General features: G+C 39.8%; 2 protein-coding genes across 7 annotated transcripts; both read left to right on the top strand.

Moving 5' to 3' along the window:
- Positions 1-93: 93 nt before the first annotated feature.
- LOC127367591 (uncharacterized) lies at positions 94-11104 on the top strand. 6 transcript variants are annotated; one of them, XM_051407622.1, is made up of 22 exons: positions 96-483; positions 1649-1864; positions 2330-3546; positions 3634-3708; positions 3813-3930; positions 4454-4602; positions 4683-4742; positions 4834-4967; positions 5075-5267; positions 6612-6727; positions 7079-7237; positions 7560-7719; positions 7827-7921; positions 8015-8220; positions 8315-8429; positions 8587-8769; positions 9019-9125; positions 9268-9345; positions 9480-9584; positions 9850-9987; positions 10124-10292; positions 10395-10531. In XM_051407622.1, the coding sequence occupies exons 2-22, from the start codon at positions 1660-1662 to the stop codon at positions 10405-10407; spliced, it is 3795 nt and encodes a 1264-aa protein (XP_051263582.1). In that variant the 5' UTR covers positions 96-483; positions 1649-1659; the 3' UTR covers positions 10408-10531. The 6 variants fall into 6 exon arrangements, with proteins under 6 accessions (XP_051263593.1, XP_051263582.1, XP_051263571.1 ...); XM_051407611.1 differs by having other exon boundaries at positions 97-483; positions 9876-9987; positions 10395-11104; XM_051407590.1 differs by having other exon boundaries at positions 97-483; positions 9873-9987; positions 10395-11104.
- A 5059-nt stretch (positions 11105-16163) lies between these two features.
- fndc7a (fibronectin type III domain containing 7a) lies at positions 16164-26007 on the top strand. The gene is made up of 14 exons (XM_051400088.1): positions 16164-16389; positions 16891-16909; positions 17152-17409; positions 18342-18602; positions 19160-19417; positions 19559-19813; positions 20782-21036; positions 21813-22070; positions 22243-22500; positions 22658-22912; positions 23810-24073; positions 24172-24201; positions 24543-24579; positions 25233-26007. The coding sequence occupies exons 1-13, from the start codon at positions 16333-16335 to the stop codon at positions 24572-24574; spliced, it is 2460 nt and encodes an 819-aa protein (XP_051256048.1). The 5' UTR covers positions 16164-16332; the 3' UTR covers positions 24575-24579; positions 25233-26007.
- The last annotated feature ends 1495 nt before the right edge of the window (positions 26008-27502 follow it).

Genomic DNA, 27502 nt, shown 5'->3' with positions numbered 1-27502 from the left:
TGCCATCATTAGCTGTCAGTACCTGACAAACAGACTTTATCGCGGATGAACTTTTGACACCCTTTATCTTGCAAAGTCAGCACAAAAGACCCCTTACTTAAAGATCTCAATAAACACATCATTTTAACTTTTAATACGTAATGTACGGAGGTTATCCAAAACTATATTTTCTTTATATCGCCTACTGACTTCTTCGGTGGTCTTTTGGCGTACGTTTCACCACCGTTACCTAGCAACCAGACTCCTGCCTGTACAGCTGTCCGTCCGGCTCCAGACGCTCAGCGCTGCCGTGGTAGGCTACATTATTAATGATGGCAGCGAAACTAAACCTGTCCGAGAAACCATATGTCAAGAAAGAAAGAGACAGAAATACTGTAGCTAGTTGCAGGATGATGTCAGGAGCGAGAGCATGGCCGTGGACCGGATCAACTTAAAACTAACGCTAATGTCGCAGTGCTGCTGAAGGACCAGTTCAGACCCCCAGTAAGTTACCACCACAACACCACGATAACTCACTGAGTGTAGCAGTAACTTTACAGACACATTTTAAATAGCTTTAATTTTTTCTTTTCTTTTTTTTTACAGTTCACTCTGTGGTGTATTTACTTTATTGCAATGCCTCAGATCTTTCTCAATACACACGTCCTTACTCACATGGTAGAAATTTTACTCAAGCACTGTATTTAATAATGTTTTTAATACCTTCTACTTCACTTGAGTATTGCCATTTTCTACAGTTTACCTTGTTTAGAGGCTGTTCAGTTCTTCAACAATTTATTATACAAATTAACCAAAAAAATGACAGTACCTCGAATCCTTGTTTTCATTACATTTATTAGACAGTTATAGTTACTATACCTACAGATTATTACTATCGCATTGTGATTTTACATGCAAAATATATTATCTTATAAAATAAGCGACAGAATATTAATCACTTGTTATAATGTAGAGTCAACTACCCAGCACAATATCAATAATTCCATATTACCAATCTAATGCTAATATGTTAATGAATGCACAATAATAGATTTTTATAGCAATATAACACTGACAGAATAAGAGATTTTACTTTTGAAACAGCCTGACAACAAGTTTTACTTAACTAAGAAAAGTTAATTAATTAAAATTTTGTCCAATGGTTTAACATTAAGAGATTCCTTAAGTATAAGATCCAGATAAGGAGAAAACCCTAAATACTTAAGTGAACATCTTAAGGAGAAGACTTAAGGAGAGTGTTTTGTGTAACTGATCATTATTTTAAGGAAACCTTATCTTGGACTTTAAGGAGTATCTTAACTTTAGGTGTTGTGTGTAACCGGCCCGAGTTTTACTCTTATTTAAGTTAACTCCCACCACTGTTTCTCTCTCTCACACACACACACACACACACACACACACACACACACACACACACACACACACAAAAATTCTTTCACTCATAAACTTCATTCACTCAATTGCTTACATCCTTATGTCACGCAAACCTCTGCCCACATAATGCATCGATTGTTAAATAATTGACAGGTTTGCACATTTTGATCCAATGTTGTCAGCTCACAAGTTGCGTTGCTAAGTGATGAACAGGTGTTCCAGCCTCCTTTCTTACCCCACACAGGTGAAGAGAGGTTGACATTTTCTGTTACAGACAAAGTGTCCATGGAGGGAGAACTGGAGGAATCAGATGATGATGTTCAGGGAGAGGACAAGCCCACTGTGCTCTGGGAGAAGTGCATTCAGCAGAGCATCTTTGTTGACCTAAGTGAGGATGAAAGTCTCCACTTGAGTGATTTGGAGAGTTCTTTAGCTTTACATCTGTCTCAGGCAGAGTCTGCTGCCTCAGAGGTCAGCATCCATCTCAGTGGTAAGTCCTGGAGTTTATTTCTGTCTGTTGAGTTTTTTGTTGGATGTTAAACTGGCTTGTTGTGTCAAACACTTTAAGCTGTCTGAATAATTCTTTGCAGTGTTATAACAAAAGTTTGCATTGAAGCACAAGCTACAGTCTTCTTCACAGATTCACTACAGTGGTGGTTGTAGGATTGGACATGAATTTAAATTCAAAATACGGAAAGCACTTTGTGGCACACTGGTAAATCTATTGTATTTTTCTGGAGGTTTAATTCTTTTCTTGGCGACATGTAATGTGACAAAACCAAAAATGGTACAGTTAAAAAAAACATGTAATGACATATGTTGGCAGAGTCACAGAGCAAAACGGAGCTGTCGTTTTTATTAGGTGGCAGTCTTAAAAAAGATAAATGCAAAGACTGAGGATTAAATCTATGCAAGTGTCTTATTTGGTATTTGTGTCGTTGGTGTTCTGTGTCAGCAGGTAGTGCAGAGTTGTCAGCCTTGGATGTTACCTCCTCAGAGTCCAGTGTTGTCAGCACTCAGAGTGAGAGGGGAGGAGAGAGAAAAAGCAGCATATTGCACGTGTCTGCCCAAAGACCAAACACCATGCAAGATCAGCCTCCCTTAAACCAGGGTTGTGAGGACCCGGGGCAAAATACTAGTGACGAAGATCAGGATGACCTACCTTATGATGGTGACCTTGGAAGACGCTACTTCAACCAGACAGCTACCTCTGAGAGCAACATGAGCTCCGATGGAGGAGAAACTGTTCATGCAAGTCCTGATGTTCCTGGTTTGCTTGAATGTAATATAAGAGATAGAGATGATGTTATCGATCGCTTGGATTCTGCTGAGCACAATTCTGAGGAACCAACAAAAGTGGCTCCAGAGGATGCCAACACCAAAAAGGACAACTTTTTTGATGCCTCCAAGCCGAGTGAGGTTTCCCCACCATGCCACTGTCCTGTAGACATTAACCAGTTGTTGCTACGACACTTCTCCCAGGATGAGTTGCTGCGGTCAGGTAGGCTGATTGAGGCAGAGACCTTACCGGAGGTGTCCCTGCTGGAGAGCATGGATGACACTGTTTTTAGCTGGGCTCAAACACACAACAGCACAGCAATCAATGGTAGCCACTCAGAGAGCGCTGCATGTAATTCTGAGATTCATTCTGAGAGTTTCTGCTCTGGCAGGGCTGAAGAAAACAGTAGAAGTGCATCGAAAAATTCAAGTTTAGAGGAAGAAGCAGAAAGGAAAATTGATAATGTAACCTCTGCTGCTAAAGACAGTATTACGTCCAGCTCTGCAAGCACTGACTCAAAACAGGACAGTGGGGATACAAGTGCCGTAGATGAAGCACAGCAGGAAAAGACAGAAGAGGGTGATGAGGTTCCGAGAGTCCCCCTTGTGCGCACCAGATCCTTCAGTGAGATGAAGTATGGCCAGGGCCAAGTCCATTACCCGCTCCCTGATTTCTCCAAGGTTGCTCCCAAAGTAAAAATCCCCAAAGCTCCAAGTGGACCAGCCAGACCTGTTCCTCAGAGCCCCAGCACCATCCACAGAGCCCAGTCCTCTCCAGGGATGTTAGAGGTGATCAGCAGAGTCCTGGAGGATTCGGTCCAGCCATCAGAGAAGCCCTATGTCTTCAAAGACGAGGACAAAGAGACTCCTCCAGCACTGGTGCATCACCTGCAGGTAGACAACATTCAGAAGACAGTAACAAATATGAATGCTGTGCATGGGGCGTAGGACTAACGTTTGTCTCACTCCATATTTCTCTAGGCTGAATATGATAAATTACTTACCAAATATGCTGAGGCAGAGAACCTTATAGATCAAATGAGACTAGGAACCAATGTAAGTAAATGTTTTTTTTAGACTGACCTGAGTTGTGTTAGCATTCAAGAAAAACTATTTTAGAGTCACATTTTCATTGTAAATGTATGGATCTCTTTTCACAGACTCAGCTCTCTTCAGAACCAATGCTTTATTTCGAGTGTGATGATGATAATCAGGGAAACTTAGCTGGAGTTGAGGGAAGCCATCTTGGATCCTTGGCTCCTCACTTTCCCCCATCAGGTACGTCTCTGTGTCTGACATCTGATATTATGACAGGTCAGCACTTTGCTTCGCTACCTGCAAATTACGCAGTGAAGTGCAACTGGTTTCCATAGAGATAAATGGGGTCAGGTGACACTATTCTAGTTAAACAAACACATATTCTTTGCTTTTGGAGCACTTTAATTAAATAGAAAACAATGACTGTGAACTTGAGAAACCTAGCCACACTAAAATATTTCACTTTCGTTTTTTTGTATTGTATTTTTTAATCATGAGATCATCAGTAACTGAATATATCATGTTCAAATTAACTATTTTTTGCATATATATACTGAAAATACAAAATATTAGATAAGTTCTTCATCAAGTACACTGGTGAAGTAAAGACAGGTAAGAATAAAATGACCATTTGATTCCCCTTATCTGTACCAGGTTGACAGATGACATATAAATGTGGAAGTTCATCAAAGACTCAATATCAAGGACATTTGCCAGCCTTAGTTCAGTCTGTGTCACTCCAGTGTCTTGTTTTCTTCTTCAGAAAACTTTGGTGTAAAAGAAGAAACACCTCCCCAGAGCAACATTAAAGAGGTGAACACAGCTTCCCCCAGCCAGCCTGAGGAGGGTCCCAGTGATGGGGAAAGAATGACTGCTGAGCTGACAGACATCATTCACCAGTTCATGCAGAAAGTAAGTTTAAAGATGTACAAGGAAAGCTACCATGAAAAGACCAGACGTGTAAAACCATTTATGAACCCTTTTCACTTCAGGTGGAAGAATTCAAATTGAGCGTAAGCAACATGTCAGTGAGCACAGCAGAACAGCAGATGGTAAGTACTGTTTACATCCTATATGTAGCTCTTTGTGTGATTGTTGTATGTCTCTGAGATGCAATATCATTTAAAATATGTCCATTCTCAGATACTGAGGAGCATTATGGAGGCTCAGGACCAGCTGGAAAGAAAATACATCAGTAAGAAGGAAGAGCACAGAGCTCTGGAGATGCAGAACTACATGGGCCTGTCCAGGAACACTGGCACCTTTGACCCAAACAGGTTAAAGAGACCCCGCTATTGCACCTGTGTGAATGTGTCAGAATCATGTTAATGCATCCACTGATGCGTGTACATATGTATGTGTTTGTGCATTAATACGTGTGCAGGCAGGTGGAGGGAGACATATTCAGGATAGGGATGCACCTTGAGGACATAAAGGAGATGATAGACAAAAACGTGTGTGAGCAGATTTCTCCTCCCCACTCAACCTCCACTCCTACGCCCATGAAAGAGATGCTGCATGTGAGGCCCAGTCCTTTCTGCTTGCCCACACCCTCACCTCCACCATCCCTGCATGAGGTAACTATCTAATACCTCTACCTGTTTACTCTGGTTCTGGATCTGTGCTCCTCTGACTCTGAGCTGTCACTGTTCTCATCCAGGTTCATGTCACTCTCCTCATCACTGCTCACTAGCTCTTCCTCACTCTTCTCTGGAGGAAGAGCAGACTCGGCTCCCGTTCTCTTTCCCTCTCCCATAAAATAACCTGGTTTACATGTTCTACGGATGAAAGTAGCATATGGCAGAATACTGCCTACAATTCATATTATCGTACTATCTGGACTATATATCACAGTGTATTTGTAACCTGTAAAACAACAATATATTATCTAATAGGAAGAAAATATTGTAGACAAAAGTGGACCAACATATTATTTGGGTGGGATATCGTAATTCCTTCTGCACAATGATTTCCAGTGGTGTAATTAGTAATCCAGATAATACATTATAGTTACAAAATGTCTGAAATCACAAAATATAAATAGAAATTATGTAAGTTTAGTTTAGTTTCACTATATAAGTTTGTTTCCCATTTAAATGCAATCAAAAGTTGTAAATATAGTCTCAGAGTAACCTAGTGCTTGAAGCACGACAATCACTTCCATATTCACATTTAGTTTCCATGTGGCAACAAATGCATTTTACCATTTTCCAAAAAATCTATCACATCTAAACTGGTTTTAATGATTAAAAAATGTAAAGTTACCTCACTCGAGAAAATATTTAATTGTTTTTCTTGACTGAATTTTGCCTAAATGTTGAATAATTTGTCTTGAACTTTTGGAGGCTTCAGTTCATGATTTTCTCAGCATCACTACATTTGTTGAAATTGTTAGCAGCACATATTGACAATCACAGTTAACTAACTAATCACTTTTTTCTGGATACATATTGTTTTTTGTTCTGATTGTTTATAGTGTTTAATTACCTACACTATACTGTGTATATTACTTTCCTATTTCCTGTTTTTTTTTTTTTAACCTTATTTTAGTATTTTAGGGATTTTAAGCTATTTTGTACAAACATTTATGAATCGCACGACTTTGATGATAACCTGACTTTGATTATCCCGCCACCAACAGGTTTCCTCTGACTTTTCCTCTAGTACCACCATCAGGTTTAAACTTTACATTTTGGTTTATGACCAAATATCAGCCAAATGAATGACATTCCCATCAGCCTCACGTGTATGTGAAATATGTCACATGTTAGCATGTTAATGCACTGAACTAAGTGCACTGTTTTGTAGCATCCACACCCTGCACCTGAACTTGTGATTAATTATCTCATGGAGTAAATGCTGTGTGTGTTTGTGTAAAATTACACTAACCGCAAATTATCTGACTGGGTCTCATGTTTCAGGGACCAAGTGCAGGTTTTTCCACTGTGGGTTATAAGATAGAGGCACAGAAAGAGGAAGAAAAAGAAGAGGAGGAGGTCAGTGAGGCCCATGCAGATGACGGTTTACAGTATTTAAGGTACTGTTAACATTTTTAATGTTAAAATGTCTCCAATAATATTGCCCTTTTTATTGCGTACAGAAAAATCTATTCAAACAAGTACCATTGTTAATTCTATGTAGATAAATGAAAGTAGTTATCTAGGATACATAAATATAATGCACCACTGTTGTGCAAGTTTCACTGTCATTGTTGTGTCTAGCTATTGATGTTTTGAGGGGTGCTTGTGTGTGTGTTTGTGCTCAAACAATAGGCACGCTCTCTGGCTTCTCATGGAGCAGATAGTGTTTCAGGTGCGGTGTGGGTTTAGGTTCCACTGAGTGTTTGAGTCTCATGTGTGCAGGTTTTTTTTCCTCTGTCATGTTTCAGGAGCTCACAGGGCTCTCTGGGCGGACTGGACACCCAGACAGCTGAGACTGAAGAGGAGAGGAGCTCTCTCTTGTCAGAGGCGATAGATCACAGTAACATCTTAGCATACTTGAGTGGAACGAGCTCATCCTCAAGACAGAGAGAGTGGACGCCCGACAGGTCAGTGATGTGATATTAAAGTCTACCTGATCTTACAAGAGAACTAACTGTGACTCATTTACTCTGTTGTGGCTTCTCTGTACTAGTTTGCTCTTAAATAATGCAAGGCTCATACAAGTAATCGCTCTTGTAATCCTGTTACAGTGTAAGTGAGCTACTTTTGCAGACTGTATGTATTGTCATCACAGAAATAGGAAGCATGCGCTATACCAAGAGGAGTTAACTGTGTTATTAAATGCTTTCATGCCTTGCTATTTGTTAAAATACTACTTTAACTCCCCTCATCATAAGCCTCTAAACATCTCAATTGTTGTTGCTGCAGTTGTAGCTCCCTGTACAGTGTCCTGAACCCAGTGGGTGAATGTGATCTGGGTGATTGTGTGAGTCTGGCTGTGGAGGTCTCTTCTTCCTCTGATGCACCCAGAGTCTCAAGCACCCACAGCCTCTCAGAGCCGCCTCTCAACACCTCCTCTGTATCACAGGTCAGTCACAGATAATAGTTGGTTTGTTTGATGTTTAAGGTACAGTAGTGTGTAGGATGCACAGGCTACTTTATTTTGAACTGATGTGTGTTTTTTCTGGGTGGCAGAGGATTGTGAGCCCAGAGACAGACAGTGGATTTGGAAGCTCTTACTTGAATCAATCAGCTTCTGGATCATTTCAACCAAATCTGCTCTCAGAAAGGTACAAATCTGCATAAACAGCAACAATGTCACTGTCTACATATGATATAGGTCTAATGTGAGGATAACTTAAGTTTCATCCTCCCTGCTACAGTGTGCAGTCCCAGAATGATGCTTTAAGTAGCTCAGACAGTGAGGGCTCCTGCTCCAACCTGCAGACTGCCATCCATTCAGCCAGCCTCACCAGCCAGCGGTGGGCCAGTCCACACCCATCAGTCCAAACACAGTCCTGTGGGGCGGCAGTGGCAGTGGAGCGGTGGGTGGAGAGCACCACTAAGGAGCCCTCAGTCAGGCTCCAGGGTGAGCAAATCCTTCTTCATAAAGAATTTCTCTTTTGATTTCTAATATGGTCAATACTGAAATCATGAATGCTTCTCCACCACTGACCGCACAGGATCTGAAGGCAGACCACCTGCTCAGCTCCATCAGCACGTATCTGAGCCTGTACTCAGCACCACCATGGATACAGAAGAGACAGACAGCCCACTGTACTCCTGCTCTTGTAATAGGTCTGTATATGCTAAGGAGCAGCCAGTACTGGTGGTTGACTGCTGAAAACTAGAACTTTAAGCAGTTGTTTCACCAACGCAGATAAACATTTAATCATCTTCTTCAATGTCATTACCTATTTACATTGCGATCCTCTAAATGTCCATGTGTGTTTAGTGAGGCTATCGTGGCCTTGCAGTCAGAGGTGTCAAGACTGAAGAAGGACCTTGAGGAGGGCTTGGTCCAGCTGCCTCACCTAGCAGAGAAGATGGACTATCTCACCTGCAAATACAAACAGGATCGTCAGGAGCGCAAGTCTAAAACCAGACCTCGGACCCACCACAGGCCAGCCTGCAACAGGTAGGAAACTGATCCTGCAAGGGTGGTAGTAGTGGAGCAACAAAAGGATAAGGGGTATTGTTGGAGTGTACTCATGTGACATTTGGTTAATATTTACCTAATCATTATATCATAACATGTCTATGTAAAAAGCTGGCATGAAAAATACAGATACTATTTAAAAGTCTAGGATTAGCATTCAAAGTCCTATCATGTTCTTACCATTTATTCATTACACATTATTATGACCCTTTTCCTTCAAACCATCAGTGTGTGGAAGCCATCGAGTAGCAGACAGAATGTGAGCAATCTCAGCTCCAGCCAGGTGCGGCTAGAGGACTGGATCTCTTCAGACATGGACCCCAGCAAGAGCAAAGGTACTTCACCATCATGACACACTAAATTGCAACAAAAAACTCACACACACGTCTCAAAGCATGTCTCTACATCTGTATCTATGTTTGTGTGCGTATATATTTCCTCCATCACTGATTAGGGTTTTGAACGTTTGCTCTTCAGGTACAGACAGTGATGACGTGGCTGGCTCTGAGATTATGTTGCAATATAAACTTCATGGGCAACTGCAGTCCAACAGAGGTCAGAGCCACATCTATATTTCACCGTACAGTGCCATAAAGACCCTAATTCTATGTAACAATTTATTTTCTATGTCTATCATTTACATGGGAATATTGTATCCAAAATGGGATGTGTGTGTTACTCTCTATCAGGGTCAGAGGGGAATGGCTCAGGGAAAACCTCTGGTCTGACCAGCTCCATTTTAAAAGGGAGGAATGAGGAGGCTTCTAACAGCCATGCCAAGCAGAGAGCACAAAGTAAGTGATTTTACTATCTAATGTTTAAAACATAAACATTTGCATATGGCAAAAAAACAACTATATTTAGACAAATTGGTTTCAGAGCATATACTAGAAAAGCGCAAGAGTAACAACCTCGGCACAAACAGCAGGCAGTCAGCAATCAGTGCTGTATCACCACCATAATCAGCATAAATAAAAAGTCCTCAGTCAGTAACTTAAATCTAAAAACCAGGACTGTAAATATGTGCAGTTTTTTGTTTAATTAGTGTACATACTGTAGTGCTGTCATGTTTCCACGGTCAGCAGCCGTCATGGAGCGTTTTTACTCCAAGGAGAGATGGTCTCTTTTCTCCTCTCCATCTCCTCAGAAGCCCCTTCTCCAGGTCAGCTACGCGTCCTCCAGCAGCCTGCCTGCAAGGTAACTCACACGTAACACAAACACATCGCTCACTGAAAGCAGACAGAAATTCATCAGCAGTTTCCCAAAAGTTATTAACTGATCTAGTTCTGTTAAAGTGGAATCGTTCTTTCTTGCTATCTGTCCTCAAATTCAGCTATAAAGTTAGGGAGCCAATGCTGCAGTCCACGTCCCATCACAGAAAGCGCTCCACCCAGTCAGACTCGGCACTCCTGCCCAGCAATGTGTACTTCCAGCGGACACTGTCCCCAGTATCAGTGCCCTCAAAGACTGGCAGCAGGACAGGCAGACGCAGGGGGAGCAAGGTAAGATGTCTCCTCTGTAGCTCATAAAAGGGCCAACTATTTGTTGTTTCTGTGACATTTCTTCATGGTCAGCGCATTGGAAATTTTGCTACTGTTTTCTAGGAGGAAGAAATGAACAGGACCCTAGACCAGGCTATTGAGGTGGCCCGCAGCATGAAGAGGACCACAGACCGAATGGCCAAGAGACTGTCAGCTGACCTGGCCAAGGCTCAACTGCACAGGAAAATGCACAGCCTGCAGCCACTAGGGGGCAGGAAACACCACACACCAGATTACTGTAATCATCAATCTGCCAGTCCATATGATACCTGATGTAGAATGTCCTTGTTGCACGATAAGAGAGTTATTTAAGGACATTTTTGTGTTAAGTTATTGATTTTGTACATGGTTGTATATTTATAATACATAGAGAAGTCTGAAATCACACTGTAAAAATAACATTTTGGATATTGTAATCTTACCTGTGGTTTGTAAGTTTGGGTTGTTGTTTTTTTTTTTAAAGTAAACTGATACTTTTGTTGATGGACAGAATTTTGTTTGTATTGAGTGTTTTTACATTTTGATGATGTCTTTTGGCAGCTTCATTCTTTAAACATTCATACTTTATATCCACTATAGTGGGCAAAATTACTTTCTGACATCAGATTTCTGACATAAGGACAATATTAGATCAATACTCATTTATTTTATCAGAAATGAATTGGTGAAAACTTTTTTTGTAAGAATAGTATGATCCTGTTATGACATTTGGTTTGGGGGCAGTGTCAGTACAGTGTCACTCAGCAATAAACATAAACTTTATCTTTTCACAATGGTCCATTTCGATAGACTTGTGTCACCTAATGCTTTTGTTTTCTTTTTTATTTTACCTGCCTTCCAACTATTTTTTACCCAAGCAGCCACAGGGTAAGGAGATAAAGTTAAATTAAATTAAAACTAGGTCGGATTGGTAATACAAGATTTCAGGAAAATCCCTCTCTCTCTTTAGTGCGAATAAGTATCAACTTTTATCCTTTTAGCTAATGTGCTCATTTGACTCCTCTAATGCCCATCCTGCTGGCCTGTGGCTGCTGGTGACTCAGTGTCTTCTTACTGAGTTTCTGTTGCATGCTTTGTCGCCGCCATAGCCTGCTGGTGCCGGACTGTGTTCAGTTTTTGTTGTGGGGTATCGACTTTCACTGTTGTTCAAACGGGGGTATCAGGAAAGAAGACATTTCCAAACAACATTCCTGAACTCTCCCCACTGATTGTTCAAAGAACAGATGAGGTTCTCGGTGTTACAGTAACTAACCTGTAGGCAAACTGGTCACAGTCGATGTCTCACATTTAAACACAAATACACAATCACCCCCACAGACCAGGCAGCTCCTGAGACAGTCTGGAGCAAAGCGTTTCAGTGATGTTGAATGTGTAATAAGCCTTTTTTAGTTAACACAGTTGTAGAATAATGTCTTAACTGGAGGACTTTATCTTAAATGCCCACTGTAATTGAAACGCTACAATACTGTGCAGTAAATACGTAATACAAATTGTCAGCAGTATTATGAAAAATAATTTTTAGCCTTTGTGTGACTTTACTGTGAACCAAAGAAACTTGCTGCTGGTAGTTGAACCTCATAGTTTGTAAATGACAACACAGGTGTACAGAGGCCAAAATGACACCTCAGGGGTATTCATCGTATGCATACAATGTTATTTAGGAAGCGTACAAAATTCTGGTCTTGTGGTCTTCTGGTCAAGAATAGATTAGAAAAGTTAGAGGTCATTAATGTGGTAGCTAACAGGTGCAGAAAGCAAGACAGGTGGAAAACTGTCTCACCACTGTGTGATGATCTGATGACTAATGCTTTCTCAATCAGGGATATCTTCGTAATATTCATGTCCTTATTTGAAGAAAGGGTCTAACTTGACTTGGATTACAGAATTCTCTACATAGAAAAGAAAACGTAACTTTTTTTTAATAAGCAGCTTGTGATTGGCTCTGCGACCTGTGAGACCTGCAGGGAGGTTCTCATTGTTGTGGTCTGTCGCAAGATTTCTCCAGTTCCTGGCAGTTGTATTGGCAAATTTTCATTGTCCACTTTAGGGGGATGTCATCATTTTTTTTCTTGAGGCAGACGATCCAGCTGAAACAACGTTTTTACTCGTATCAGCTTGAGGCTCTGTGGAACACAATTACATAAAGTCATGATATACTGTAACAGAAAGTTAACAAAAGAGACATGACTAACTAAGTTTATGCACACATCAACAATCTTTTTACCTGACCAAAGACTGAGCAACCAAATTTGTGTTCATATATTTAGATATATAGATAATAGAGTATATGCTAATGGAGTTAGTGCAGGTGTACTGTGAAACCAGCATGTTTTAAGATGTTTTATGTTGATTTAGTTTTTTTGATGTGTGTCTGTTGTTGAGGTATGTTTGTTTCTGTGAAGCAACCAATTGTAACATTGTGCCCAAGACATATTTCCCCTAAGGGACAATAACGTTTATTCTATTCTATTCTAATGTAATTTGAAAAAGTAAGAACAGTGCAAGAATAATGATTATTGTGGAAATGAGCCTATAAAATACAAAATGATGATGGACATTTAAACAAATACAAATGCAAATTGTTCATAAGGCTAACATAGCCAGTAACTGACTGACAGTCCAGCAGCCTAATGACAGAAGACATTATGTTTACAAGTTTCTTTCTCACAGATGAGAGCCTTATCTTTATTTAATTTAGGATCCTACTCACATTCACAAAGTTATGCAACTCTGAGCAGCACACAGTCTGAGCTGATGGAGTCAGAGGGAAATGTACCAGTCTCTGTGTGCCAGTTACTGCTTTTAAAGTGCCCAGGTGGAAGACTTATGACAAACCAGTTATTTGAAAACTCATCACACTATCAAAAGAAAATCATTCATGTTGTTTAAGTGAAGTAAAACAAGTGCTGGCATTTCACAGTTTTTCAACGTCTTAAAACACTCACATGTCCATTTGTTACATTACATTCATACATAATTCCCTGAATTGGGTTTTGCTTGCATGCTGCTCTCATTCCTACTTTCCATACTGGCAATTAAAGTATCTTTTCCTCAAGAGCTTTCAATGTAAGGAATGGGGCAAAACCCACAGTCCTGATTCTGTGTTTCTTCCACATTTACAGACTTTTAGTGCGAAATTCCCTCTTGGTGTTTCTAACCTCTCACCACACCACAGAAACAAAGTCCAGGGAAACACAAAAGGAGCATTTTGAAAGATATCTCCCATTACTTCTATTGGAACCATGTTAAAGGCTATTAAGACAGACTTTAAGGACACGGATCATCTAACTTGTACACAATTGTAACTTAGCACTTTAGTATTATCTGTATACAAAACAATTAGACCACGGATTTGGGAAATCTGACACAGTTAATGTGTTATCTTTTGGACATGGAAAAGACAGTAGCCCAAATATAGAAGTTACCTTTATACTTTAACCTGGTTATAGGTTTTTGTTTGCAGTAGAAGTATGACAGGTGCACAATAAACTGCCTGGAGTATAACAATTGAGCAGTCGGAAGCTAAAGGATCATATTGTTGTTAATGCATAAAATATAGGGGTACTCAATAGAGAAAAAACACCCACACTAAGAAATCAAGGCACAGGAATGGACCTAAAAGGGTATGTATGCTTTGTCACTAGCAGGGTTCAAACACTGTACCTTTGAACATGGTACATTTTTGCACCTTCTTTTCTGTATCTCTACAAGAACATTTCTGTACCCCTTGTGACAAAAATGCTCCTTTATATCCTGGTACAAATAGATTATTATTTTCAACCATTATTTTTTTTTCCGGGAAGGTTCACTGAGAGGAAGGAACATCCTGATCACATTTGCACTGTTACACATTCATACCTGGAAGCTGCCCAGTGCAACGACAGCGGTTGGGGTTATGAGTCTTGCTCATAAAAGATTTGTCCATAACAAGTGAATGCTGTAACAGCATAAATCAAGTTTTACTTTCTGTAAGCTTCAACAGTACAAGTGCACTTGTTTCGGGCACATGCCACAGTTTACTGCTGGGAGAAAACGGGTTGCACTACCCAACTCCTCAGGGGCTCCATTAGAAAGGCCACAGCATAAAATAAAGTTAAATAAATACAGAAGAACGAGTCTCCATGGATGTATGCAAAGAATAAGAAAACAGACATAAAACAGTGATAATACTTCATACTTCTAATCACTCAAATAGATCCATTGTGAACTTGCCAAAACACGCTGAAAAAGGGCGTCTTGCCCAAAAGCGTCTGTGTGGCAAGTGACGTCCTAGTTCTTTGCCCATGAAAGTATTCCCAGGCAGCACAGACCAAGAATTGAATGGAAATTTACCAGAAGCCTATTTTATTTCAGTAAACCCAAATCTCTATTTAAATCAAGATTTTGTGATCACTGATTTGCTGTAACATGTTTCCTGAACCTTAAGCTGGTTAAAAGTACAATTATTACCCCTTTCTGTCAGCCATGATTTTGTACCTTTAAATGAACCTTAAGTACTCTTTTTCATACCTTACATGGCACTTTTCTGACAAATGTACCTTTGAGTACAGAAATGATACCCCTATTTCTCTGTGTATATTCGAGATGTATATTTATTTATATTCAACATCATTTAAGCAGATATGAAGATACTGAGGTTGAGCTTGTTAGTTTGATGTGGGAAGTAAATATGTGTTGCTGGGTGTTTTGTTCTGTCTTGTTTTGCTTTGTCATTGCCATTGTGGGTCTTTGTTTTTTTGCTGTTGATGTTACCACATCAACAAAATGTTTTCACATCAACAACACTTTTATTTGTTAATAAAATTTTACTAAAAAGGTAAATCCGACACAGTTACTTTGTGTTCTTTAAAAGCGGAGATTATCTCATGCGTGTGAAGTTGAATCTGATCAGTGCTCTCCTTTTGGACTTTATGCACAAAAGAGTTAGTCCAGAGCTGGTCCTCAGGGATCCTCCCAGCCCATCTTCATAATACACACCTGACGCAGATACCTGGCCACTGGGGAAAAGAAAGGTTATTATTCTAACCTTACCTAGCATTTGTCACAGAAACTGGAACTATTTGCACATACAGTAAAGCTCTCTAGCACAAGGCATGATGTTACCCTTATCCAAATGTATGTTGTATGTGGTTACATAAGCCAGCTTGTTTCTGACGGTTCGTTTTTCAGTGTTATTACCAAAGTGATAACTTAGCTGACTGAGAAGCAGATGAATTTACTATATCTATATCAGAGAAAATAAATATGTGTATTGTAGACATCCTAGGGCTTCTAACTGCCTTACAGATGCTATATTGACACCGAACCAACACCTATATGTACAACTCTTAAAGTGCTGTTGATAGATTTGTGTTTGTTCATTGACACATTGAGGACAAAATGAATAATTGCTTAAAAAAGAGGTTTCAAATATCATAAGATATCGGGGACGTGGAAACCAGGGGAAATCAACTGTTGTCAACCAGGTCATAAAACCTCCTTCCAGACACAACTGTAACAGAAAGAGGTCATCACTTGTTTAAGTTTATCTTTTTATATAAGGTGTGAGGCTGCATATTTCTCAACTGGGATGTGTTAAGTGTATGTTCTTAAGACAGAAAAAAAAATTCAGACAAGACAGGAATCGATACATTTTAGTGTATTGCAAGTGCAAGTACTTGCAACACGATTGTTTTTACCTACGTCCTCATATAACAAAGGTGAGCGTCCTCCTCTGGCACTGATAGGCCACCCGAACTCCCCTGAGGGGAGGAGTTACAGCCTTTGGGCTCTTTGGTATTTCGCTGAAACAATAACGGACCTGTCGTTTCATCTGAGAGGGAGAGAGAGAAAGGCAGGGAGAGAGAGAGAGAGAGAGAGAGAGAGAGAGAGAGAGAGAGAGAGAGAGAGAGAAAAAAAGGTCAAATTTAAGCCAGAGCTGCTACCCTGAAGTCATTTTGAGAAACAGCATCACACATCTCGCCTCCAGGCAGTGGCTCAGCAGGGAAAAAACACTGAAGGCATGGGGACAACACAATTAAAGAGGCTAAAACTTTTGCTCTTATTGGCCTTCACAGAGGTAAGCAATAATACTTTTACAATTATACACTACTTTTCAAATATTTCAACAAAAATATACTACAAAGAACAAGCTTGACATCATCAGTGTCCAGTAGTTGACATGTTTTCCTATCTTTGCTATAATGCATATTTTATATGTGTATACATGGAGGACTTTTGAAATACAGGAACACAGGCTCTTTTGAGTGTCACTGCTTTCAACAAGTGCGTGTGGCATGCCCAACCTTAGCTCAATAGACAAATTCATTCCAACCTGAAAGAAATACCTGCACTGACCAGTCCTGAAATCTGTGTTGAGTGAAGGTAATGTGCAGCCTGCTGCCTCTCATGCTCCGAGAATATGATACAGGGCATAATTTGCCTCGGGATATAATGTGAAATGCCAATAACTTTCTACCCTTGGGATGATATCCTTGTCTTGAAAACGTTGTATTTCCTGTTGTTTATCATCAAGTTATTTATTTGTTTCACTCATTAACATTTTTTTTGTCATTTACAGATTTGTGCCGCTCAAAATGGTAAATTATCTTCTTTTACATTTGCCCAAAGATACTTTATAATGATCCAAAAATCAAATAATATACAATCACCAGTAAATTATTATGCAAATTGTCTTGAAAAGTTCCATATTCCATAAATTAAGATGTTGTTCTGAAACAACACAAATATGCTTATTGCATTGGCATTAGGAATTAGTTTACCCTGAAATATCAAAATGTTGCATGCACCCCATCATAGCTTTCTTCTCTATCCCCTCCAGACATCACTTTGTCAGTGTTTACGGTCACATCTAAGAGTATGACAGTGCACTGGAGCGGCCACACTGGTGCCAGCTCCTACAAGATCACAGCAACACCCAAGAACTCTCCAGAACGACCCGTCTTTGCTCAGTTCGGTGGCAACATGGTGATGGGCTCAGTCAACTCCCTGTCGCCAAACACAGTGTACACCATGCAGCTAGAAGCCATGGACAATGCATTCAATGTCCTCAGCAGTGCAGAGACAGAGGAGACAACAGGTCGGTAACAACAGCAAGGAGAGGTAAAGGAGGAAACTCACTCCTGAATCTGATTCAGAAACACATTTTTATATTCAAATTCTATGCTGTTTTTATTTATTTTTTTTAATTCTATATTTATTTCTATTTCAATATTATCAGCTAAATGTTCTTAAAGTAGCAAAAGTAAAAGTATGGAGGCAGAAAGGCCTCTCCCAATGTCATTATTTATGACACTGGTTATTATAGTTGATATTATTATTTGTAATAATATAAGTGCATGTATCAACATGCGCAAAGAATTTTAGTGTTATTATTTTATGTAAAGCATTGCATTATATCTGTAGAAATTGGCTCCAGTTTCTCCACTGTGAGGATTTCCTGTTTTTTATCTTTTTTACATGATTATAAACTAAATTTATTTGTTGGAAATTCTTTATTAGGTATAACCCCTTGAGATGTACCATATCAGTTTCAATGGGGTCCTCCAACAGAAAAAGTACCATATACACAATCACACAAATAAAATTGACAAAGGTTTTGATTGTTGGTCTGACAAAACAAGACATTTGATCAACCGAACAATTAATGGATAATACAAAAAGTAAGTGGCAACTTATAATCTCTTCAAATATTTTGCATATAAATCTTTATCTATAAAGAAAGTAAAGAAACTAGTTGCCCTAGTCTTTAAATACTGTAAATGAAATAAAAAGCACAATATTTCTTCATTAAATTTAGTAGTAGCATGTACATAAACTACTTAAGAAAAGTAGAACTACTTCCAAATTGTACTTAAGTAATATAGTAAACATACTGCATTTATAATATATTATATATAACAACAATAGAGAAGCAGTCCTAAAAGTATTGTGATTGTGAATTAACTTATTTAAAAACATTTCATTTTGTTATCTACCTAAGTGATTTGACTTCTATCATGTGGTCTCCAGCTCCTGAAGTCCCCAGCATTGAACAGGCCTACTCCAAACACAGCAACAGCATCACTGTGGAGTTCACTGAGGTTTCCGGGGCAACCAGCTACATCCTGAGGGCAGAGTCAGAAAACAGTGATTTCTTCTCTGAGACCATGGTGAGCAATTCCCCAGGCACCGTGGTGCAGCTCCAGCCCTATACAGACTACAAGCTGAGTGTAATGTCCGTCAACTCTGGGGGGAGGAGCCAGCCCTCATACTCCGTCTTGGGCAGTACAGGTATGAATTCATACTAGAGTCCTAAATACACTTCATACAGTGGTTTGAGCCGTTCAGATAATGACACTTATAAACACTCATTTAACACATATTTATGGTTTTCACCATAAAGGCTAAAAATATTATTAATAATTATCTATAAAATGTAATAATAATTAACTTTTCCATCCACTTTTACTTATACACATTATAAGCAGTTTACTCAAGATGATAATCAGCGTATGAAAAGTGAAACGCACTCTTGCTGTTGTTCCTGTAGGACAATAGCTTGTTATCTCTCTCCGCCGGCCACAACAGCGTGTCATTTCACTGCCCATTGTCACTCTTTGCAGTCAACACAAGAGGGTGGAAACCATATCCACACCTCTTCACTACACTATTCTCATAATATGAAAAGCAAAACCATGAGAACTGGGTTGTCTTTCTTCCCAAAGGAGAACTAAATGTAACATAATCACTGGGAAATGTTTTAATTTCACACCTAGAAGAGAGTAGAAGTAAGAAATCTATTTGTCCATTTAAAAATGTTCTCATTATTACTCTCTGCCTGTCTGTAGTGGTAATGGCGCCCAAGTTGAACACAAGCTCTCCGAACAACGACACCATCCTTGTGACTTGGACCCCAGTGGAGCATGCCATCCTCTATACACTCTGCATCATCAAACAGGGCTCCAGCACCCGCCACAAACTGAACACCACTAACACCATGGTGACCTTTGATGACCTTGAAGCAGGGACTACCTACTGTATCAAGGGCACAGCCTGGGACTCTGAAGGTCGACCTGGAGATGACCTCACTGTCTGTCAAATCACACGTAAGCATTATAAGAATTAAATTGACAAACGTGTGGAAGAAAATCAATCATCACTTACAACAAACACCCCCAACAGGTAAGTTGGTGGTAACATGAATGTAGCAGATTCTGTTACTCATTTCCTTCTGGTTTCATTTCCAGGTCCCCCAAGCCCAGATGTGACCCATGTCCAGATGACTCCGGGTCGGTCTCTTGGGATCGCTGTGTACTGGGCAAAAGCGCAAGGAGCTGATAACTACGAGGCCTGGACCACCAATGGTCAAAACTGTACTTTAACAGCTCACACTTACTGTTATATCACACCTGCAGAGTGTGGCCAGAATCAATCTGTCTCTGTCATAGCCTATAACAACGCTGGTCCCAGCAGCCCCTCGCAACCAGTAGACTACATTACCTGTGGGTATATCACTCAGAAATCTTACTTGTTTAAAACAACAGTTCAACATTTGTGGAAATGCACTTGGTATTTGCTCCTTGCTGAGAGTTAGATGAGAACCACCAGCCGGTTAGCTTAGCTTAGTTTAGCACAAAGACTGGAAACATTTTCTGTACCTGACCAAGAAATATTCTGGCACATAACCCCCCATACATTTACATATTTTATCTTTTTTTATTAAACAACAAGACATAATTATAATTAAACATTTAAAACACAATACATAATTTGGTGAGGTTTGGGGTTTAGAAGTGCTGGTAGACGGATTTAGTTACTTTTACTACAAAGCCAGACTGTGTCCCTGAGGTTTCAAATCTTTATTGCAAAGCTAAGGTAACCGTTGCCAAGCTATTGCGATATATCAGTACTGAAGACAAGACCACCTTTGTCGAGGTGGTCAAGGTCAAGACCATGGCTAGTCAAGACCGATTCCAAAGAGGTTCGAGTCCAAGTCAAGTCAAGACCAAATGAGAAAGACAGAGTCTAGACCAAGACAGAAAAGAGAAAGCTTTTGCCATTGCCAATGACATAAGCCAGGCATACAGTTGGTAACCATGGTTACCAGTGCCAATGTCAAAGCCCAATGAATTTAAATTAAACCAATACCTGTTTTATGATCAAGCGCTTCATCAGTGGTTTTGTTTGGACTCACTCGAGACCAACTAGAATATTTGGTAAGACCAATGGCCATGTCCAAGACCAGTTTGAGTGCAAATACCAACAAGTCCAAGACGAGTCCGAGAAAATAGAAAAAACGCTTTGAGTCTGAGACCGGACATGAGTACTACAGCACTGATATATATTTACCATGCATTAATAAGGGTGCTATCAATCTTCTCATCTAACTCTCAGCAAGAACATGAGCCCAAAAGTTGACCTGTCCCCTTAAAAAGTGATGTCCATTTTTATTTCCCTCTTTCTCTGACAGATCCATGTCTCCCAGACAACATCTGGGTAGAGGAGCCCAAAGCAGGCAACTGCTCTGTGGTGTGGGATGAGGTGGAACTGGTGGAGTACTACATGGCATTCATAAAGAGGGATGATGGGACAGAGAACTCGTGCAACACCACTGACACCACCTGCCCATTTTTCTGCATGTGTGGCTACACCTACCACACCACCGTCTTCCCCTACAACCAGGCCGGCTCCAGCCCTTATGCCAACGTCCGCAACTACACAACCAGTAGGACCAGAAGCACCACATAGAGTACCACCACCAATACATGTTTTTGTTATCAAGTCAAAGGACCATACTACTGGTTTGGTATCTTTTTGGCCATTAACTTCTTATTGTGTGAACATTAAGTCTGGCTTATTGTATTGACAAAGATATCATATTGATACGTGCATTGTCAGTCAGTGACTGTTTTAACAATTCTTCCCTGTAACATCTAGATTTTAACTCAACAGCACCTTTTTAATTTAAGCATATGCTCAAATATAACTTAGCCTTTTTATACCAAACTTGTTTTGGTTTGTCTTCTGGATTAGATTTTCTGACATCATAGCTCATGACGGCATGACCTTTGGGTATCTGAGTCTAAGATCTCAGATTACGCAGCTTCCTTGAATTCTCCACCATGGGCATTGTTGTAAAAATATGCCACAGCGGATATTTTGACAAGCCCGTGTAATTAATACCATTAAAATGGTTGTATGCCAGTTAGATGTGCCACTTCTCTGACAATACCACTTCCCTGGTATTAATCACACTGGCAGGTCCATGCCATGATAAATCCAAAAGTTTGCTATAAAAAAATGTAGCTGCTCACAACATTTGGGGTTTGGGAGGCAGTGCCATGGAGTAACTATGTCTCAAGTATTTGCAAGCTGACATGAGGTGAAAACAATGGCTGCCTGGAAGGTAGAATGTATCTTTAAAACATGTCAAACCACCATTATGGTCCTCTGCGAAGTATAGATTATCATACTAACCTATTTTTCATTCCTCCTCCCCAGTTCCTTGTTGCCCAGAGGGCGTTACCATCAACCTAGTGTCTACAGAGACCCTGGAGATCATGTGGTCACCGGTCAAAGGGGCCGAGATGTACGAGACAACAGCAGCACAGACTAATGATGTCATCCACTGTAATGACACGGCGCCAGTGTGTGCGCTGTCAGATCTGAAGTGCAACACCGCTTATTCAGTGACCGTCACACCTTGTAGCGACTTGCGAGGATGCAACCGCACCTGCATGCCACACACACATGAGACAGGTACTGGTACAGAAACACAAGAGATTTGATGAAGAGTGACATCTAACATCATAAACACACACTAATCCACATACAAGCAATGGAAGGCAGATATATTCCCCAAAATTTCTCAGAGTGATACATTGATGTGTTTTTGGTATGAAAACTAAATTTCTTGTGTGCCCTGCTGCAGCTCCGTGTGTTCCAGACATCCTGAATATGACAAAGATCAACAACTCCACATACAGAGTCCTTTTCACAACCCCCAACTCCCCCAACACAAATTATACCATCACTGCCACTGGACGTCAAAGCACACACACTTGCCGGTCAAGAAACAACTCTTGTGAACTCACACAGCTGCCCTGCGGTTCAACATATGAGGTCATGGCAGTGGCCACCACAACTGTGGGGAGAAGTCTGCCTGGATTCAGTCAACCTTTGGAAACAGGTTTGATTGGTTGAATGCCAAATTAGTTTTATTTATACAGCCCAAAACCAGGCTAGTACAGGGGACCTGCGTCTAGCTGGAACCCTGCTTTTGTTCAAGTTTTATGGTAAAGAGACTTCAGTATAATTGATATTTTTTCTGTATTTCACTCCTTGAGGTCCTTGCTGCCCCATGTATGTGAATGTGACCCAGGTCACCCAGGCTATGACCAACGTGACATGGTCACCTGGCACCGGAGCTCGTTCTTACATCACCACGCTGACGTCCCCACGCGGACACGCTAAGTGCCACACTCTGGACATCCACTGCCTGATGGGATGCATCACCTGTGGCACCAACTACAGCGTCGTCCTGGAAGCCATCAGCAGCACGGGACACAAGTCCGACTGCAAATATCATGGATTCTCATCCAGTGAGGACAAATACATACATACACACACAAATATACACAAACATTTGAAAATGTCTCTCTAGCCTTAAAGAAGGTAGTAGTTTGGAATATTTGAGCCCATCGCTGCAAATCACACGAATTGTTTTAACAATCAGCGTATTGTTTAAGTCATGTATTAAGTCTAAATTATTCCTGTTTCTAGCAAATATGAGGATTAGCTGCCTTTCTGCGTTATATATCATTAATTTAATATATTTGGGGACTGCTCGTCTCATAAAACAAGACATTTGAAGAAACAATACCACTTTGGGCTTTTGGAACTTAGAATTTCTTCCTGTTTTTCCCTATTTCTTGACCTTTTTGTAAACTAAATTAATCTGCTAATGTTGCATGTTTTCCTATTTAATGCATATTTATGTTACAATTCCACATTGTATTGCTTTAAATGTTGAGTACCGGGTAATTCAGTATTGCATGTCTTTAAAACTGACATATATATATAATTTTACTAATATTAATATGATCTTTTAATTAGTGCTCTGCATGCTGATTAACTATTTCAAAAACGTTTTTAATTTTAATTGGACATTTTTTCTGAATTTTGTCCAGGAACTCTGGATAAAGCCTTTTGGATAATTGGTGTATTTACACATTAAATTTAAATGATCCAGTACTTGAAACGAAATCTATATATTAATCTATAATGAACTTTTTTTGTAGCACTTCTGAAATGTAAGGAAACCAATTACTGCCTGCAAAGTAGGAAATTAACACACACAATAATACTAGAGCGTGTTACTAGTTTTGGAAATGGTCAGTTGTAATGTAGCTGGTAGTTAACAGGCTCAAACATCCAAAAACACCAATATGGTCGTTGACATAAACATCACCAATTCAAGTAGAAACTCATTCTTATAGGTCCCTGTTGTCCAACAAGCGTCAAGCTCTATCGCAGGGCCAACAACTCCCTCAGAGTGTACTGGCTCTCTATGGGACCTCAGATCCATAACCACACAGTAGAGCTGTACGGGACAGGAGCCAACTACACCTGCATCGCAGCTGCTGGCAGCAGATACTGTGACATCCAGGAGGAAACATGTGGGGATGTCTACACAGTCGTGGCAGCACCGGTGGGGCAGAATGGGATCAAAGTCAGTTTCTGTCAACCAAGGACGTACTCAGGTGTGTATAGTCTGAATTTATTAATGTCACACATTTTCATTTGTTCTTATAATTTGTGTATAAATTAATGTGTTCATATGTGGGGTTTTCTTTGTCAGTTCTCTGCTCAGGAAGTAATGCTGGTATGGGTAAGTATCCTCTAAACTGTAGCCTTCACATTTTGTTTTGTAGTGGGTAAATGAATAGTTTTTGAATTATATACACTTATTTGCATCTTGCTAAGAGTTGCATGAGAATATCATTCTAGCTGTTTCCCCTTTCCCAATCTTCATGCTAAACTAACCGGCTGCTGGCTGCGGCCTGTAGTCTCACATTTACTGTAAAGACATGAGAGTGGTATCAATATTCTCACCTAACTCTCTGCAAGAAAGCAAACAAGCATTTCATATTGTTCAAAAACTCCAATTAAGTTATGAGTTATGTCTGAAAACTGCTGCAGCACTGAAGTCTCATCTCTCTCCTTCTTCAGTGATCTCTCGTGGAAGACGAAGTCTGAATTAATTGTGGTAAGTTCATTGTTGTTCAGCTCCTCCAGATAAGAACTGTGTTCAGACCACATAGAAACTGTGTTATGTAACAAGCTGAGACAAATGACATGCTTTCCTGTACATTCCAGTGTTTTGTGATTGTGAATTGATGAAAGCTGCTTTCACCAGACACATCCATTGTGCTACTTCATAGCTTGAAGGGATCTTGTGACGGCATCACAAGCATGCATAAATTGACTGTGAATGTAGTACAGTGGTAAAACAATAGACGTGGACATTTGAGTAGAACAGCGGAGAGAGAATATAGACAAGCACAGGTGAGGCTGATCTCTATCTGTCTTTACCTCTGGTACTTCTCGTGTCTGTCTATAAAACATGGAAAGAAGAATGAGGGGAACGTGACTCAGGTAGATGGAGAGCTGCTGCAGGAATGTGACACAGACCTCTTATTGTGTCTGTGATGAGCGGCTGTAAGATGATAGATGTTTAATAGCTTCTGACTCAGAATGACAAAGCTGTATTCTGCTTCTTGCATATAGTTTCACAAAGAATATGTTTCTTTTTTGCTCAAAACAACCAATTGTTGGGTATGCTTAATCAGTACTGAAGCTATGATGAAATATTGGCAGTAACCAGTTTTTTCTCTCTATCTCCTCTTTCTTGTCCTACAGTGAAGGACAAGACCCCCCATCAGCACCAACCACCCAACATGGACAGAGGACTGTGTTTACACCAGCGGCAACTGTGAAAATCCAATATACCCAGATGAAATATCACTCTTGTTTAGGAATACCTCTGTTTTGTTGTTACTGCTGTTTGCAAATGGTTTCCGATTAATAAATATGAAAAGCTAAATTAAAACAGTAAAAATTATGAAAGAGGGCTTTTAAATAAATATCTGTGGGCATTTATCCAATGTATTTCAAAGATATTCTCCATATTGCTATGTTTTTATAGTAGGCTGCATGTTATTTTACTTTCTGCTCGGCAATTCCTCACATAATCAATACAGTTGCCGTTTCAACATGAGATTTGTGATTTGATGTAGCCTCAACATGTAATTACATCTAGTAAAAAATGAAAAGAGAAGCAGAAATTGAAACTTTACAGTGAAACCCCCACATAAATGTATCATGGCAATAGTCATTAAAAGGCTAAAAACATTAAAATGATTATCTTAGGACTTCTCCAAGTAGAGGACCTCCATATGGCAGCCGTATGACGTCTTTGGGTTGTAAGCTGGTTGGTGACCCAGAAGAGGGTCACAGTTAAAAGTAATGCAGCAGGTATACATCTCGTTAGCCTGGAGTCAAATATGGAAAATCCTGTGGATGATATGTCTGATCAGATTGCTGGAGATAGATTCAATGTTACCTCAGCTTTCATTGGATTTTGTTTTCTCTGAGTAGACAGACAACAACAATAAAGCACATCGATTTGGCATTACGACACTGTGTGCTGTCAATCATCTTGTGTGACTTTTCTTTATGAGGTAGAGACGTTTTGTTCAGGTGTGAGGGATTTGGATATATGAGCCATTTTCACTCCTTTAGAAACAAATCCATCAGAGAAACTTCCTAAAATAAGCCTGTTATTGAATATCTCACAGGCTGACTTTCACTGACCTTTAAATGTGTATAACTGAGTCTCTGCTGGAGCTTACTGAACACCCATTACACATTTCAGGGGTGGTCTAATGAATTCTGTAAAATACCAGAATGAATTATTTTATCAAATCATTTTATTTTATTTATATTATGTTATATTTCCAACCCTTTTTTAAAAACTGATGTGTGAATGAGGCTTACTCTCAGAGGAATGAGGAGGGGCGAAAGCTTTTCATCAGGGATATAACACATGACATTGCAGTACCCTTTCAGTTTGTACCCCTGACATTTGTACCTTTAGAAGTATAGTTAAAGTATGTTCCCAATGTGACCAAATGTAAATTGGTGAGTGACGAAAGTCAGTCTAACTTACTGTTGCTGCCAACAAATTGAAGGCTTTCTTTCGCCTTGTCATAACCTAATATAAATGTATATATGTATTGTTTAATAATTAATAACCAAAGAATAATGAAGACTATTTTTTAATACCTTTAGCAGCAATTTATCTTTTGCAATAAAAAAGTAATGACTGAGACCTGAAGCCTGAGACTGAAACCTTTAATTACTTCAGGATCAGGTTCAAATGCTGAAACTATCAGAAAGATTAATGGATATCAAGACTAAAAGTCTGCAGCAATGGTAGCTGCTCTGTAGAGCTGTACTTAGACACAGCGGCCCATTGAGGTAACAGTGTTAACAAGATCATGTTTAGCACGTTTGTTTAAAATATTCACCATCTTATTTAGTATGTCAGCATGCTAATATTCACTAATTACCAGTCAACACAAAGTATAGTTGAAGCTAATGGAAACGGCATTAATTTTGCAAGTATTTGGTGATAAACCAGGATAAACTGAAATTTTGACTGGATGATTTCACAAGATCAAAAGTTATTGGATCTCAGGTTATTCATCCTGAGGGGGATGAATTACATGGCTGAATCTCCAAAACGTGCGTGAACATTTCGTGCCTGCATGTGGCTGACACAAGTTACTTAATACTCAGGCGAATACATTTCACCACGATGATCTGCATGCTGACAAACACACGCAGGCAGGTACAGCTCAGAGAGGAGATAGAGGCGTGAACCTATTGTCAACAGCTCTCTTTGTCACCCACTGCAACACGCAACAAGCTATCATATTCATTTATGTAACAATTGCAGCAGAATAGATTGAACTGAGAATTGAACAGGAACTCCCCATAGCAATACATTTTAGCTCATAGTAATAATATGAGTCCATTATGGTTCATAGTTTCAATATCCTGGGTCACAGAAATGTTTTTTCTAAAGTATTTTGATTCATTCCTCATATAGAGCAACCAAACTTAAT

The sequence above is a fragment of the Dicentrarchus labrax genome, unplaced genomic scaffold (assembly GCF_905237075.1).
Source record: "Dicentrarchus labrax unplaced genomic scaffold, dlabrax2021, whole genome shotgun sequence".
NCBI classification, from domain to species: Eukaryota; Metazoa; Chordata; class Actinopteri; family Moronidae; genus Dicentrarchus; species Dicentrarchus labrax.
The sequence above is the reverse complement of the archived record's forward strand: the minus strand, read 5'-3'. Positions and strand labels throughout refer to the sequence as shown.